The sequence below is a fragment of the Bos javanicus genome, chromosome 9, assembly GCF_032452875.1.
Source record: "Bos javanicus breed banteng chromosome 9, ARS-OSU_banteng_1.0, whole genome shotgun sequence".
In the NCBI taxonomy this organism is placed as follows: domain Eukaryota; kingdom Metazoa; phylum Chordata; class Mammalia; order Artiodactyla; family Bovidae; genus Bos; species Bos javanicus.
In genome coordinates this window covers 29,777,127-29,793,879 of record NC_083876.1, presented here as the reverse complement: position 1 = coordinate 29,793,879, position 16,753 = coordinate 29,777,127, and the positions used below count along the sequence as shown (strand labels likewise).

The following is a 16,753-nucleotide window of genomic DNA, read 5'->3' as shown; positions in this document are numbered from 1 at the left end:
TACCTGTGGTTTCAAATATCAATTCTATGAATATAATCCCAAATTCACAACACTTTTAACCTGAACTTCACAACCCATGTTTTAAACTGCCAGTCAGGTATCTTCACCAAGATGTTTCAGTTCTTCAAACTAAATTTTCCAAACTGAAATCATTAAATCTCTTTCAGCAAATCAGTTCTTCCTACCAACTTACTTTTTTGTGTTAGTAATATTTTCCCAATCAAAACTCCAAAATCAGTTTTCACATTCCTCTCCCTTGTCCTCCCAATTCAGTCTGTCATCAAGTTCTAGGGCTGGAAAGGACGAGTACCTTCTGGTCCTTTTTGACTCCTAGTCCCCTAATTCAGGTTCCTCGGGTTCTTATAATTCACTCCCGTACCATTACAATATTCTCCTTACTAGTCTTCAATCTATGGCAATCAATTGTTTTTTAATGTTCACGCTACTCATTGAAGTGGGAGAGTTGGTGTGAGATAAGCACTTAAAAGCCTTAAAAATTAATCCATTCATCTCTTAAAATTTCAAAAATTGCTATTTCGAAACAAAGGTAAAAATTAGAAAAATGCAGTTGGTTTTCACATTAAGAAATACTTCTCATGATTCTGAAAAATATCGTGCTCATCACTGTGCAACATGGGTAAAACAGAGTCCAAAGCCTGGCTCATCGTGGCGCCTAAAGAACTCTGCAGATGACAAAATTCTCAATGCCTGCCTCTCATCCCTCATAGGGCAGTATAGCCTAGCAAATCGGGCCACATCCATTTCTTATGCATTGACAAGGCCTGAAAATCAGAGAATATATAGTTCTATAAAGTCAGTGTTTATATTAATGAAATGGTATTTTTGAGAATCTGAGGAAAACACGTTTAAAAAATCTATCCACAATTTTTGCAAAAGATGCCAATGGAGATAAACTTCTAAGGTCAGATAAATGGGATACTTTATAGAAAATATATTATTGGTCAAAATATAACTCACCAGCACTGCTACAGTATGAAATATAATAGGAATTGCTACTAGACATTTGGAGAAGCTTCAGGTGTCCATGAAAGATAACTGTGGTCAAGGCTCAGTGGCCGAGCTCTTTCTGAGCTCTATTACTCATAGGATCAAATCTTGGTGGTATTATTTCAAAAGAAGAGAGGATCACATAGGATGTCTTCATCTCTTTCATGAATGATTTTTGTGGCAATCACTCTAGAAATAAAAGATATAATACAGTCCATATGTTAAGAGAACTTATTTAATTACTGGCTAATGCTATAACTAATCTCTTGGGCTTAGAAAATGGTTCAAGTGATTCTCATGAGTAACTTAATTTGGTACAAAGAGGTTCTTTCTTTCTCTTTGCAGTTGGTCACATAAGCAACAGACTGAAAAGAAAAGGAACCAAAACACTTAGATAACAATATCTTTTTATACATCTAACAAAACAGAATCAGAAATAAACATAATTTTTCATTAAAAAAAAAAAAACCCTGCTGTAAAATAGCCAATTCCAACTTTTCCTTAATGTAACTAATTCTGAATTAGCATTTTAGGAAATTTTAAAACATAAAGTGGATGATTTCAGTAATAAGTGTACTTGATAAATCCTTTTACAAAAATAAGCCAAATAGTTACATAAATTAAAAGAAGCACAGATTTCTTCCCTTTTTTTAAGAGGGAGGGAAAGCATATTTTCTTAAAATAAAAAGAGTAAATCATATTTTCATGAATGTGTTCTGAATCAAGGAAAGTAATTTTTAGTTAGGACCAAACAGACTCATCTGAAGGAAAGGACAATACGAATATAAGACTGAAGCAATAGTCATGGACTACTGATCTTGAAGACTTGAAAATCAGATTATTATTTCTACTTCTTTGTTCCCTTTATTTAACATAAAGAAAAACGTACCCTTAGAAATAGCATGGTCAGCAAATAAGAGAGCAAAACTGTGTCTTAATGCTACAACATTTCAGAAGATGTTTTAGTAACACCTATTAAGGTGTTTTATTTTAATGAAATGAAATTTAGGGGAGGATATCTATCAGAAAACACTTGCGATCATCTTTTATTCTAATATCTGTACTAGTGACAAAAGAGTAAAGAGTATTAAAGCTGGATCAGTTTGCCTTGTTTCCAGAGAATAATGGCCAATAATTTCCAGAGAATTCCCTGCCCAGCCTCAGGAGCATCACTGAAGCCAGTTTATGGGAAGTGTCCTGCCACAGCCTCTAGCATGGCATCTGGAGTGTCCTCAAAGAATCTGTCCACTCTAAGATTGAGGCCACATGACTCAGGCTATTATAAATCCTAAGCCAGAGGGCTGAAGAGGGAGGACCCTGGAAGTGGTGGGAAAGCACATAAAAACTGTATGTGGAGCTCTGGGGGCATCAGGCAGAAAACTATCCAGTGGGCTTTAAAAAGGCAGATGGTCTCAAGAAAAGTTGATAGTTTCGGGACCCACTCAATGTCAACTTAACGTGTGTATTTCACAAAAAAATAACCTGCTATTTCACTACAAAAGAGATTTCATTTTTTGTGAGTTGGCACGAATGCGGCTAAGATAGTATAAATTTTCAGTTCCCTGGAGATGTGGTAGGGGTCAGACATCTAGATCTTCATAGTCAAAATGTATTACATATAAAGTAGTTACATATATTGTTTTATAAAACAATAAGCTGCAGTAAAGAATAAAATTCAAAGCTGTCATGAGGTTGGAGGGTGGATTTGGGATGGGTATATCAGCATGAAATGTTCCTTTTTGAAATTTCTCTCCCATCTCCATTTCCTTTGTTCGTTGTCCCTACTTAAACTAAGAAGAAAGGAATTCGCTCGTGAAAGAACTCACTCACATCCACCCACCTTTAACTTCACACACCTTTGTCCAGTAGGAAACAAAGTCTGTGCTGGCTATATTCTTTTCCACCACTTTAACTTACTACAGCACACATATATTACAGTAAGTAAACTTTTAGAAAAGGTTGTATTATTCTAAAACACACTACTTTTTTTTTTTTAATCCCCGAACTTTTGGTGAGAAAAGCACTAACTGAAACCCATAATTGTATTTGTAAGCAGTGACTTAAGCAGTGGCACTCACGTCTCTACTGCTACTTCGTCTCGTCAGCACATTTACAGCACAACTTTGTCTGGACCTGGCTACTCCTTCTTTCCCCAACCCGTCCACGTTCTCCGGCCCGCTCTCCACCCCCCTGCCCGCCTTTCCTCTTCTCCTCCCCTTTCTTCTAGCCCCTCCCTCCCTGTTGAGTCAGTGGCTTGAAACTTTTAAAAGCTCTGTGCTCCAAGTAAGAAAAAAGCTTTTACGAGGTATCAGCACTTTTCTTTCATTAGGGGGAAGGAGTGAGGAAAGTACCAAACAGCAGCAGACTTTTAAACTTTAAATAGACAGGTCTGAGTGCCTGGGCTTGCTTTTTCATCTTACTTCATCCTCTGAGGAGTTCAATCACTTGGCTTGCCTACTTCACTTCTTATAAGAGAAAGAGTAAGTTTTTAAAAGAACTTTACCTAACTGTGTCTTTTTCTAGCAGTAAAACTTTTCTAAAGTTTTTAAATATGTTAAATGTAGCTTTCATATGACACAATAAAGGGAATGATGAACTTGAAGATGTCTGTAGTTTTAAAGTTAAAATTAAACTTACGGTATTTACTTTTTGACTGCTGAAAAGTTTTTCTTTTAATAATGCAACAGGTAAATAAGATTCACATCTTTCTGATGAGGATAAAGAACTAATTTACTGGATATTTCGTTTTCCATTTTAGACTATAATTTTACTTTTGGGGGTGATCAGTAACAGTCTAGGTGCTTTGTAACTTTTTGGGGGGGGAGGGCGAGGTTAGGGGCCTACGTTGGGGGTTTGACTGACAATACAAAAATCAAAGTGCAAATTTGCTTAACGTGCTTGCTATAGAATTCTACGCTTTGTTCTTTTTCATATGGAAATCTTGACTGATGTTCTGTAGCCTTGCAAAGCAAACTTCCTAACAAAGTGCTTTGTTAAGATCTTGCGGTTACTTGACTTCCACGTGGTTCCTTCCTAGAATTTTACCCAGTAAACAAAAGGTATAAAAATCAGAGTTGTGATATTGAGGTTCTTAAAGCCACAGTAAAGGGTTACTTTATGTTAGCAGCACTATGGAAAAATCTTGAGACTCGCAAGAGAGCCACCATTGACTCGACCACGCTGGCAATTCAGGAGGTGAAATCCCTTGAATGGGTGATGGTTACTTACAAAGCATGAACAGAGGGAGAACAGAAGTCTCGGAAAGAGTGTATGCCTGGGTGTTTCCAAAAGGTCTCGTAAGGCAGGGGCTCCTAGAAAGAATAGGAATCTAAATGTCTTAAAACAGCCCCTTAGAGGGAGCTCCCCTCACCCCACGCCACCCCATCTTCGCTTGTCCGATCCTGTAACAAACTTCAGACCTCTGGGGCAACTTTTTTGAGTCGCTGGGTGCTGCCAGTAGGCAAAGATAACGCGGGTTTGTTATTTAAAAGGGTTCAATTTCTCACATGCTCTTATGGGTAACACACATTCTGTTAGCTAGAAATACAACCTTGCGTTTTCGTGTCCGGTAGGGGTTTTGTCTGATCTAACTCCACAGACTATTAAGTTTAAATTTTTGGTGTGACCCTGCAGTTTGAAGTATTTGCACCAGAGAAGGTGGAAAAGCAAAGAAAAATGAAAGCTTTGCGGAAGGAGGACGGGGGCCTGGGGCCCGGCGGGAGCGGGGTGCCTCCTGCCATCTTAGCATCCGCCCGGCTCGCCCGGGGCTCCTGCGCTGTCTGAGCCCTGGCGATTTGCAAAGGTTTGCTCAAAGGAGTCCTTCCGATCCTCTCTAGTCTAACCCTGAGCAGGTCCGAGTTCCGCCACTGGGAAGGAAGCGGGAGGGGGAGAGCGGCAGGGGGCGGGGGACGGGGGGTGGGGGAGATGGACTGTGTGCCAAATAGTAAAAAGAAGAGCAAATGATTAATTGAATTAACTGTATCAATCTAATTTCCCCTCCAACACCCACTCCCGCAGTGGTGGTGGTGTTTTGTTTTTTTTTTTTTCTTTTGAACTTGCTGAATCCTACTGTATAAACCGTAAGGAAACCTGAGTGCCTCGGGAATTACCTACCGTACCTAACTGGCACTTCTAACTCTTCTGTAAGTTCTCGAAACTTCTCAAGAATGAGGGTGGAGTGGGGAGAGCGGAGGAAGCCCCATCATGAGATGAGTAAAGTGGTAATGACGTGTCCGGAGGCAAATCAGTTCCAGAATTCGGGAACTCAGATCTTCCCCTAGCAGCGGCTCGCCCACCCCATCCTTTTCGCTAGTCATCCAAATATTTACAGAGCATCTCTGATAAAGCCTATCAAAAGTTCTCCTTAACCAACCTCATCCTCACCCTAGGGCGTGCCTATTTTTCTCTCTAGGAGTACAAAGTGGGGTTGGGAAGAGGAGAGCTATAAACTGTTGGAAAAACAGACATGGCTTTACTTGGAGGTGGGTTTAATTTCTTTTGCTTCCCAAACCAAGTTGGTAATGAAAAGATGCTTAATTTCCCCCTCTGAAAACTGGACACATATGAAGTTAGTCTAAAATGCCTTGGGCACTTTGAAGAATAGATGATGAAAAAAATTTTTAAAGGCCTAACTTGTCCAGGAATTGCTGAGAATAAAAGCCTCTAGTAATACAGAGATCTCATTAAATTAACTCCGTCTCAGAGAATGAAAAAAATCCAGGGAAAAAAACACTTCATGGAAAAGAGTAATTAATTCCTCTATGTAGGCCAGGTTGCCTGAAATTGCCTCTGTCCTGGCAACGTGTACGTGGAGTGCTTTTTAGTTTCCGAAGTCAGTACAGTTTTCACCTGTCCTTTGCCTGCAAAATGCAGTGGTAATGCGTTGATCCTACTGCAGTGGCTTTGATCCCACTATGTTCCATATTTTTCTACTACCTTTTATGGTTTATCACTGCTGCCCTATCCACTCAATTCCTGGCCCTTTACAGTGTAATTCTTACATTGCTCACCCTTCCTGGAAACACAGTGTCAAAGCAAGCATCTGAAAGGGTGTGTTTTCAGATATTGAGAGTTGTTTTGTTACTTAGATGTCTTCAATTCCTACCTAGAGGAGAGTGGGAACCTCACAATAAACTGCATTCCTTCCTTTCTCTGGTGATGTGCAGAGATGCAGCTGGGTATGAGCCTCAGCGCCTCTCTATATATGATACCCGAGGGAAGGGAATGATAGGAAAGTCACCAGTGATTAATACCTCCTACTCCACCTTTCCGGTTCTGACTTCCCTTCAAGATTCTCAGTTGTTGAGATTGTTGAAGCGTATCTACACACATTAGTTCAGTTCTGGAGAGACAAGTTATTATCTGGTGTTTACCATTAATGTCAGTATTCAATATAGATAAGTTAGGTTTCAAAAAAATCCCTGGAGTTCAGTGGGAGTTCTCCCTCCTCCCCCCCTTCAGATAAGCACCCAAATTCTCTACTTTGTCTCCACATTGCCTGTCTAGGTTCCCCATATGCCTGTGTATGTACACACTGTCTTTTGCCAAAGGTAAAACACAGACCATGCTGAGCCATTTATCTAGAAGTTTTATATATATAAATTTTTCCATAAGAGTTTCTTAATTTTCAGTAACCTTCGCATCCAAGTTTTCCTAGCTGTCTAAATACTTTATTTAACAGACGTGTTTTGGGACGTCCCTGGTGGTCCAGTGGTGAAAATGCCTCTCTTCCACTGTAGGGAGTGCAAGTTCAATCCCTGGTGGGGGAACTAAGATCCCTCATGCCACGTGGCACTGTCAAAAAAAGAAAGTGTTTTATGGAATGTCTAAAATTCACAGTAATATAAAAAATACATAGTGGGGTTTTTTTAGCAATTTCTGTAAGGCAGATGCATTCTCTAGTGTATGACTTTTTCCATGATTTAGAGAAGATGTCTCCAAATAGAAACACAAATACAGGCAGACCTTTTTCATGGTCTTTTCTCTTCAATAATTGATAAAGGGTAAATTTGTTTCAATCTCTTTGAGGTTGCTATTGTACTCATTTCAGGAGCTTTTGGTTACCATTAGGAAAATGTTAATCACTTCTTAGATATTATTTTGCTAAAGGAAAGAATACCAAAGTTAGAAAATAAAAGGGCTATATCTATATCTAAAAATCATTTAAAGAGGAATGAAACTTTATTGAGCTTTTACTAAGAGCTTCATGTTCATGAGTTACTCATTCAGTGTTCATTAAGGAAAGAAGATTTAATACACTTGTGAGGGCTTTTACCTCCATCCAATGGCAATCTAAGAACACAGCTTTTAGCCTGCAGCTTCTGACTTAGGCTCTTTCTTGTATCACCATGAGTGACCATGAGAAACTTCTGCTAGTGGGGAGTTGAGTGCTAGCTGTTGGACTAGGGAGAGGATTATCTATTTTTGTAGGTGTCATCTCTTTGGATGGAGTTCCTCACTCCTCAACTCCCATCTCATGTCATTGTTCTGTGGAGGCTGATGTAGATTGACTATGTGATGAAAAGAGGTGAGAGCCAAGGTAAAAAGGCACATGTGTTCCCCACCCCACCCGCAAAAAATCAATGCCACACATCAGGTACACGTCAGAAGAAATGTAGCAGCATTGCATTCTTTACAAAAGAATCTAAGGCTAATCATGGAGCCATGGGCAGAATTTTAAATAGAGTAGATGTTTACACGAAATAGGTTTGATACACCAGGGCTTCCCTGGTGGCTCAGACAGTAAAAAAAATCTGCCTGCAATGCAGGAAAGCCGCGTCTGATCCCTGGGTTGGAAAGATTTCCCTGGCAAAGGGAGTGGCTAAGGCTCCAGTATTCTTGCCTGGAGAATTCCATGGACAAGAGGAGCCTGGAGGGCTACAGTCTATGGGGTTGCAAAGAGTTAGACGCTACTGAGCAACTAGCACACCACAGAGTTAGGCTGACTACCCACATATAAGGAAGCAAAGGTTGTTTATTATCTGATGAATATATATTTTTCATAGTACCTGATTCAAGTCACTGAACTGCCTAACACACCCTCAACCTATGTAGAGATGTTACATTAACTGGGATTGATACCAGCTGTTACTCTTCTAAGAGCCCCAGTCTTACCCCAAGATTTATCATTCTTGAAATAAACACAAGTTTTAACAGGTTATTTCTTGCACTGCAAGATACCGTGGGATCTCTCTCAGCAACAGTTGAATTGTGTAGTCCAGTCAGAATTCAAATCCTGCGGAATTGGACAAAAAAAAAAAACAAGTTTTTTTGTTGTTTCTTTGAAATCTTAACCTGTAAAACAGCATAATAGTGAAACTGCATAAATATCTATGATACCAGATACATTTTGCAAGAATTCCAAATCACTATGACCTTGTCTAATAAATTCAAGACCTTGTTTAACAAATTCTTTGTTAAAGAGCCTGTTTTCTTAATTTAATCATACTACTTGCTCAGGAATCATTAAAATATATTGCTACAACAGTTCTCTGTTACAGCAATAATCACTTGAAAATTGAATAGTTTTTATCATATGAGATGTTGACAATACTTTTTTTAACTGTGTAAGTCCCTTTTTAATTAATTTGAAACTTCAGAAGTTTGGGATAGGTAACTATAATTAAGAGTGTCCCAAGGAGGTAATAAACAAACAAACAAAACTGGTGAAACCTGGTACCTTTTTTGTTACAGGCCCCTTTCAATTCACTCAATAGATACTCGGTATCTCTCAACTCTTTTAAGCACTGGAGATACAGCAGTGGACACAAGAAACTCCCATATAGAAGTCACATTCTAGTTGAGAAAAGCAGATAGAAGTCCTTGTCATGGAGGCAGACAAACAATAAACAGATAAGTACATATAATATGTCAAGTAGAGCTAAGGACCATTAAAAAACAAAAAAAGAACAGGGGGAGTAGCCAGTGACAGGCCTGGAGTACTGGCTGAAGAGATGAGACCAGAGCCAGCCATGGGGATGGGACAGAGTTGATCAAGGCAGATCAGCTTGTTAGTTTTTTTCAGATTGTTTGAGGGGAGTAGATTGGCAAGCAGGGTAACAGGCTCTCAATGTGTAACCTGAAGAGAGGTGACGTGTAACCTGGTGATGGCTGAGATCAGGCTAAGAGCTGGGGTGGTGGTGAGACTCCTAGTCTGTTTTGGGGGGAACACAAAGCCTATAGCATTTGCTGACAGATTGAACATGGGTTATGTTAATTGAATGTGGGTGTGAATACTACCCAAAGCACATCTAGCTGTTGTAACTATAAGAGGAATGGTCACAACTGAGCCCACTCAAAGTCATTCACCACAGGGGAGAGGGGGTCTTACAAAAATTAAAGAAAAACATTAGAATTTACTGCTTAGTTTTGAAGTTTATAATTTGGGGGAGGGGGTCCACACTGCATGGCAAGCCGGCATGCCAGATCCTAGTTCCCCAACCAGGGATGGAACCCCTGGCCCCTGCTGCAGTGGAAGCACCAGGGAAGTCCCAAGAGGCTTATAATTTTTGGCTTAGGATATTAGAAACACACATGGCACTTCCTCCTCCCCGACCGCCCACCTCCAAATCCATTAAATGATTTTGTCAGGAAGCAATCCTGTTTACCTTTATTTTTTTTCACTCACTCAACAGATTATAGTATCTCTTCTTATGAAAAATCTTTAAAATTGAAAGTAAAATATATTCTAATTCTCTTAATCATTATTGGGACATTTATGACATAGTGTCTTGATTATAGCTTTGGCACAGTGATATGTTACTATGTCTCTGAAAAAGGAGACAGTCAAAAGTAACTTAAAATTGAAGGTTTATTTTCCACTTTGAATAAAGTATTTGAGTCTTTGTGTTCGCGGGGAGCAGCCAATGGAGGTAGAGGGTCAGGGGCTGTACAGTAACAGGTAAGCTCTGTTCCCAGGTGCCCAGAGAGTTCTGCTCCTCACCCTGAACCCTCCCCACATTGCAGAGAGTCCAGAAGGTGCTTGGGCAGGTCACCCTTAGGGTGACTGAGGTTTTGGCTTCTAGTCTAGGGGGCCTTGAAGAGCCATGAAAAATGTGATCTAACATGGTACGGAGAGGACATGGTCCAACTGCTGTCAAGCATTTGCTACTAACAAGAACTTTGTACAGCTCCTTAGCCTAGACCTTAATCTATATATAAACTTCCACCTTGGGAACATAGCAGTGAAGAAATGAGTATACATGATATATGCTCAACTGCCATGATTTTCTAAAGTATCAAAGAGAATACTTATCTCATACTGTTGAATGTGAGTGAGGTGTATAGTCTATAAATCAATGCTGGGGGATTCTGTAAACATAATCATGACTGCTCCTTATAAAAAGGCATTAATTTTTCAACCCTGACTTGGAAAAATTAAACCAATAATGGGGATGAGGGGACAAACAGTTAGTAGAATTTCTAATTCACAGCAAAGTGAATGACTCCCAAAAAGGTTTTGCTACCTCTCTTTGAAAATCACAAGCATTATAAGCCATTACATTAACCACTGACCGTCTCTATGATAGTGCTAATAACAGGTATCTACATATTACAGGATACAAGTTTTCCAACTGGATAATTCATATCGACAGATGAACCAGTGTAACTTCATTAATTAATGCAAATGACAACTGTATGGCTCCTTAAAGAAAAGACAACTTTGCTACTACCTGGAGAGCTGCCCAGTAACCAGTTCACACACTGGTGGCAGTATAGGTTATTTTTGTGGAATCTCAGAACTATATGGTAGTCAGGTTTTATTTTCCATAGAGTGTAAAGAAACTTAGTAATTATTTGTCACAAGCATCAGTATATTTTGTTTGAAATAATAATGGAACATTGACTAAAATCTCATTGTGCCTGAAACATTTTTTTTTTCTTAAGCTCAATCGTGTGAATGTGATGAGATTGTGCAGTTTATCATTTTATACTTGATTGTTTTTGTGGCTCATCTTCCCTACCCCCCACAACTGGAGTATTGAGCAAAAGCAGATGACACTGGCAAAATAGTGAAATTCTCTACAAACAGAATCAGGGCCAATTTACACATCATCACATCGAAACTGTCTATTGATAGAGCTCCAGAAATTCTGCTCTATTTGTTTGACCCTCATGGACTGTATTTCTTCATTCCCAGTGCAGTGTCTTCTGCTAAATTGTAGGTTTTTTCTTTGACATTCTCTCACATCAAACTGTCTGTCAAAGCTAAATTACTCCCTCTCACTTCAAGCCTTTCCCTGGCTATTTAACTCTTTGTCAATCCTCCTAGCCTTTTTTCTTGCTTGACTGCTCATTCCATACATCAGTTTCACTGGCACTTTACCATCTAAAATGGCCCTTCCTAGTGGGGAAGCTCCTGTTCTTTATGACCACTGACAGAAGGGCGTTATTTCCTATAACCTGCCCGCTCATCTCCACTCATTATACCCCCTCACCTCCCCAGTCAGTCTCTGGCACCAGTCTCTGGATTGTCATCAAAAAATACACACTGACTGCTAATTTAGATAGCTGATAACAGTTTCACTTTATGGATCAGCCATCTCCTCTTTGTTCCATCCAGGAAATCCCAGGCCGGGTTTCCAATTCATTTTTCCTGGCCTCTATAGCCAGGAGGTACAAGGAGTAGGCAGAAGTGTAATATTGCTTAGTGGAGAAGAAGATTCCCCTGGATTTCATTTACTTCACATAAGGAGAATAGGATCATAGTTTAATTCCAGCTGAAAAACTTCTTTATATTAAGACAGCAAACTTATTTGTCAGAAACCTATTTAATCCTACTTTTAGTTATACTCTTTAAAATTCAGTGAGTTCCTGCCTGGGAAGTCTTTGCTTTGCTTGTTTTTAATTATTAACTAATTTTTGACTGTTTCATCCTGTTATGAACCCTCCAATAACTCTCTGCTGAAAATTAGACTGTATTCTCTATGACTGCCTCATGCAATATTATTCATTTCTTCCCAGATTTCAGCCCCTGCTAAGATTTTATATATCAAAGCATGAGAACATTTCTAACTTTTACTCAGCTTAACTTCAATTTTAAGACGAGTATTGTGCATTGGAAAGCCTTGGTCTTGGGATTGAAAGTCTTTTTCTGGCCTTACTGATAGGTGAATATTTTCAAAACTTCCCTGGTGGCCCACATGGTAAAGAACCTGCCTGCAGTATAGGAGACCTGGGTCCAATCCCTAAGTTGAGAAAATCCCATGGAAAAGAGAATGGCTATTCACTCCAGTATTCTTTCCTGGAGAATTCCATGGACAGAGAAGCCTGGCCGGCTACGGGCCATGGGGTCACAAAGAGTCAGATATGACTGAGTCACTAACACTTTTAAGGACCTCAGTTTTCATCAATTGAATGGACTACTGGCAATTAAAAGTATAAATTGAACTAATAACTTTGGGGATTCCTGTCATCTCTATACACTTGAGGCTATTTCTCATCCCCAGTAATGGGGAAGTCCTAGGCTTAAGATATCAAGGTAGTGATAGGAAGTTAAGAAGAGTGTGTGGGCTGAGGGTCCAAAATCCAATAAAGGAACTCGAAAGTATACAGGAATCCAAAGATGAAAAACAACCATTTTTACTACAGATAACAGATTACTTTTTATTTTGCAGGCTATAATTAGCATTGAGGCCAACTGAACTCTTACTTGAAATGTTACGTGCATTTAGTATTTGTTTTTGAAAGTAGGTTCCTGCATCTAGGGACACAGCGTGTCACGATGGTACCTTTGAGCACAGCATATTTGCCTCTGGGTGGAAGACAGACGTCCAAACCACATAAGTCAGTGCTTAAGAAAAAACAGAAGTATAAATGACCACAGTACAGAGTATGCACAAAGACACTTGAAATACCAAGGAGAAACATTTCAGTTTACAATTGGGAATAATGTGCTATATGTAATAGGATTGAGGTTTGAAAAGAGATCATGTGCATGTGCATGGGTATGGAGTTTTTACCTCAAGTCTTAGGTACCCATAGGTTTTGAATACTACACATCAGCATTTCGCTTAGGTAGGCATGCAGATACAGGCCTATCAGACAAGAATGAGCCTCATTTTTCAGACAATAAAATAAGCAGAGACATTTAGCACTGACAGCTTCTCAAGCGACAGGGTGAGACAGTGGCTGAGCGAGTAATACCTCTTCACAAGGTTAAGATCTCACTTTACTTGGCACATAGGCTCTGCTCTTTCTAAAACTTAGCATATATCAAGAAAATCTGAGACCTCTTTTCAGGGGAAAATAGAATCATTTGCCCTTGTGGGCTGTTTTTTTTTTTTTGTTTTGGGAAGGAAATATTTTATAATATTTTGACTGTTGGCTGAAAGAAACTGCATATTAAGCTAATAATTTGGATCTGTGATTATTTAGTTGTCTTTTGCTTTCTTTTCAGGCAGTACCCAGGCAACATGGGTGACTGGAGTGCCTTAGGCAAACTCCTTGACAAGGTTCAAGCCTACTCCACGGCTGGAGGGAAGGTGTGGCTGTCAGTCCTTTTCATTTTCCGAATCCTGCTACTGGGGACAGCGGTTGAGTCAGCCTGGGGTGATGAGCAGTCTGCCTTTCGTTGTAACACTCAACAACCTGGTTGTGAAAATGTCTGCTATGACAAATCCTTCCCAATCTCTCATGTGCGCTTCTGGGTCCTGCAGATCATATTTGTGTCTGTTCCCACACTCCTGTACCTGGCTCATGTGTTCTACGTGATGCGAAAGGAAGAGAAGCTGAACAAGAAAGAGGAGGAACTCAAAGTTGTTGCCCAAACTGATGGTGCCAACGTGGACATGCACTTGAAGCAGATTGAAATTAAGAAGTTCAAGTATGGCATTGAAGAGCACGGCAAGGTGAAGATGCGAGGGGGCTTGCTGAGAACCTACATCATCAGTATCCTCTTCAAGTCTGTCTTCGAGGTGGCCTTCTTGCTGATCCAGTGGTACATCTATGGGTTCAGCTTGAGTGCCGTTTACACTTGCAAAAGAGATCCCTGCCCACATCAGGTGGACTGTTTCCTTTCTCGGCCCACGGAGAAAACCATCTTCATCATCTTCATGCTTGTCGTGTCATTGGTGTCTCTTGCCTTGAACATCATCGAACTCTTCTATGTCTTCTTCAAGGGTGTTAAGGATCGTGTGAAGGGAAAGAGCGATCCTTACCACGCTACCACTGGCCCACTGAGCCCCTCCAAAGACTGTGGATCTCCAAAATATGCTTATTTCAATGGCTGCTCCTCCCCAACCGCTCCTCTCTCGCCCATGTCTCCTCCCGGGTACAAGCTGGTCACCGGAGACAGAAACAATTCTTCCTGCCGCAATTACAACAAACAAGCAAGTGAGCAAAACTGGGCCAATTACAGCGCAGAACAAAATCGAATGGGGCAGGCAGGCAGCACCATCTCTAACTCCCACGCACAGCCTTTTGATTTCCCCGACGACCACCAGAATTCTAAAAAGCTTGATGCTGGCCACGAACTACAGCCTCTCGCCATTGTGGATCAGCGGCCTTCCAGCAGAGCCAGCAGTCGCGCCAGCAGCCGACCCCGGCCTGATGACCTAGAGATCTAGGTCCAGTTGAGATCCCACTCAGTAGTGGAGAAGAAACAGGTGCTATAAAAAATGCACCTTAGGTGTTCATTTTGTTTCCTTGGAGGTGGTACTCAACAGCCTTGTCATGAGGCTTAGAAAACACAAAGACATTAGAATACCTGGTTCATTGGGGGTGTTAGGGATAGGCGAGTGGAGAGGGAGGGGATGAGGGAGGTACATGTTGGTATTTAATGTAGGTGATTCAAACAGCTTAAGTTCTAAGTAAAAGTTGCATTAGGTGATCCATAGGTAAGGGCTTTTTCTTTCCCACACACCCCTAAGAATAGTTCCGTGTATGTGAAAGAGTCAGTGATATTTTTGGTTAAATATTTTTTTGTTCTACCAAGAAACTGAAATAAGTTTGACCAGGAGAAAATCCTTTCTGAACATTTTACTTATCTTTATCAAGAAAAAGACAGAGGATTGTCTTTATGTCCCTGCTAAAAACATTCCATTGTTAAAATTTGCACTTTGAAGGTAAGCTTTGTAGGCCTGACCCTCCAGGTGTCAATGAACTTCGCTACTAGATTTTTTTATTCGTGGTATCAGTTAAGAGTTCAGACACGGCCCACAAAAGAAGACTTTCCATGCATTTGCAAATCTCAGCCAGTTATCTGTACATTCTTTTTTTACATTCACTTGCATATAGTATTACCATCACTTTGCATCATTCCTCAACTACTATTCATATTCGTTTAATGATTTCTATAAACATTTTAAAGGCAGTTGGGACATCACTTAACATTTTTTGAGTTAGAGTCAGGGAAGCAAGCCATGCTCAATATTTAACAGTCACTTGTCTGTGAATGTGTGTGGAAGAGTGTTTTATTTGTCATGTATTGGTACAAGTAGATGCAGTATAAACTCACAAACACAGATTTGAAAATAATGCACACATGGTGTTCAAATTTGAACCTTTCTCATGGATTTTATGGTGTGGGCCAATATGGTGTTTACATTATATAATTCCTGCTGTGCAAATAAAGCACATTTTTTTTTCCCTAAGATATTTTTTCTCCATGTATCCTATTAAGGATACTGGTTTTTTTTAATTTAGATTCTTTTTCTCTTTTCTTTTTTTTTTTTTTTTTTTTTAGAATATAGCAGTAATGCTATTGCTGAAAGGAATGATTTTCTTTTTCTGAAATATAATCATTGATGCTTGAATGATAGAATTTTAGTACTGTAAACAGGCTTTAGTAATTAATGTGAGAGACTTAGAAGAAATGCTTAGAGTGGACTCTGAAGTGTGCCTAAATGAATTTTGCAGTAACTGGTATTCTTGGTTTTGTCCTACTTAATACACATTAATTCAGAATTTGTATTCTATTTTGAGTTTGACAGTCTTTTGGAGTAACCAGCAACTTTGATGTTTGCACTAAGATTTTATCTGGAATGCAAGAGAGGTTGAAAGAGGTTTCAGTAGTGCACATGTAACTAATTTATTTGAAATTTATCCTAAAGAAATCTACCAGTTTCTTCAAATGCTGTTTAAAAATTCATCACAGATGATTAGTGAAAATACAAAATATCATACTTTTCTTGTTGCATGTCAGCTACATAAAGAGTTTTGTACAATGAGAAATACTAATTTGTTTGACATTCCATGTTAAACTGCTGCCATGTTCAGCTTCATTGCATGTAATGTAGACCTAGTCCATCGATCATGTGTTCTGGAGAGTGTTCTTTATTCAATAAAGTTTTAATTTAGTATAAAGATAGCCTTTATAGCCCGTGTGATTTTTAAAACTTCTATTGCATCTATTCACAATTATCAAAGACAGTTCCATGGATTATGAGGAGTTGGACAAAAAAGATTCACAAGATTCCAGAATCTTCTTGTGTAAGCCACCAGGGAAGCCCCTTTAAAAGAATAGTTTTTATTGTTAACTAGATTCAGTGCAACATTGATTAACATTTTTGAGTATTTATTCAACAGAGAAGATAATGGATAAGAATGATGAATTTCGAATATAAAATTAATGAAAGTGAAAGTCATGTCTGACTCTTTGTGACCCATGGGCTATATAGTCCATGGAATTCTCTAGGCCAGAATACTGGAGTGGGTAGCCTTTCCCTTCTCCATGGGGATCTTTCCAACCCAGGGATTGAACCCAGGTCTCCCTCATTGCAGGCAGATTCTTTACCAGCTGAGCCAC

At 39.6% G+C, this 16,753-nt stretch overlaps 1 protein-coding gene across 1 annotated transcript; it reads left to right on the top strand.

Annotated features, from left to right (window-relative positions):
- Window positions 1-3,270: 3,270 nt before the first annotated feature.
- On the top strand, window positions 3,271-16,315 carry GJA1 (gap junction protein alpha 1). Its single transcript, XM_061427446.1, has 2 exons — window positions 3,271-3,488; window positions 13,406-16,315. The coding sequence occupies exon 2, from the start codon at window positions 13,422-13,424 to the stop codon at window positions 14,571-14,573; it is 1,152 nt and encodes a 383-aa protein (XP_061283430.1). The 5' UTR covers window positions 3,271-3,488; window positions 13,406-13,421; the 3' UTR covers window positions 14,574-16,315.
- Window positions 16,316-16,753: the final 438 nt, after the last annotated feature.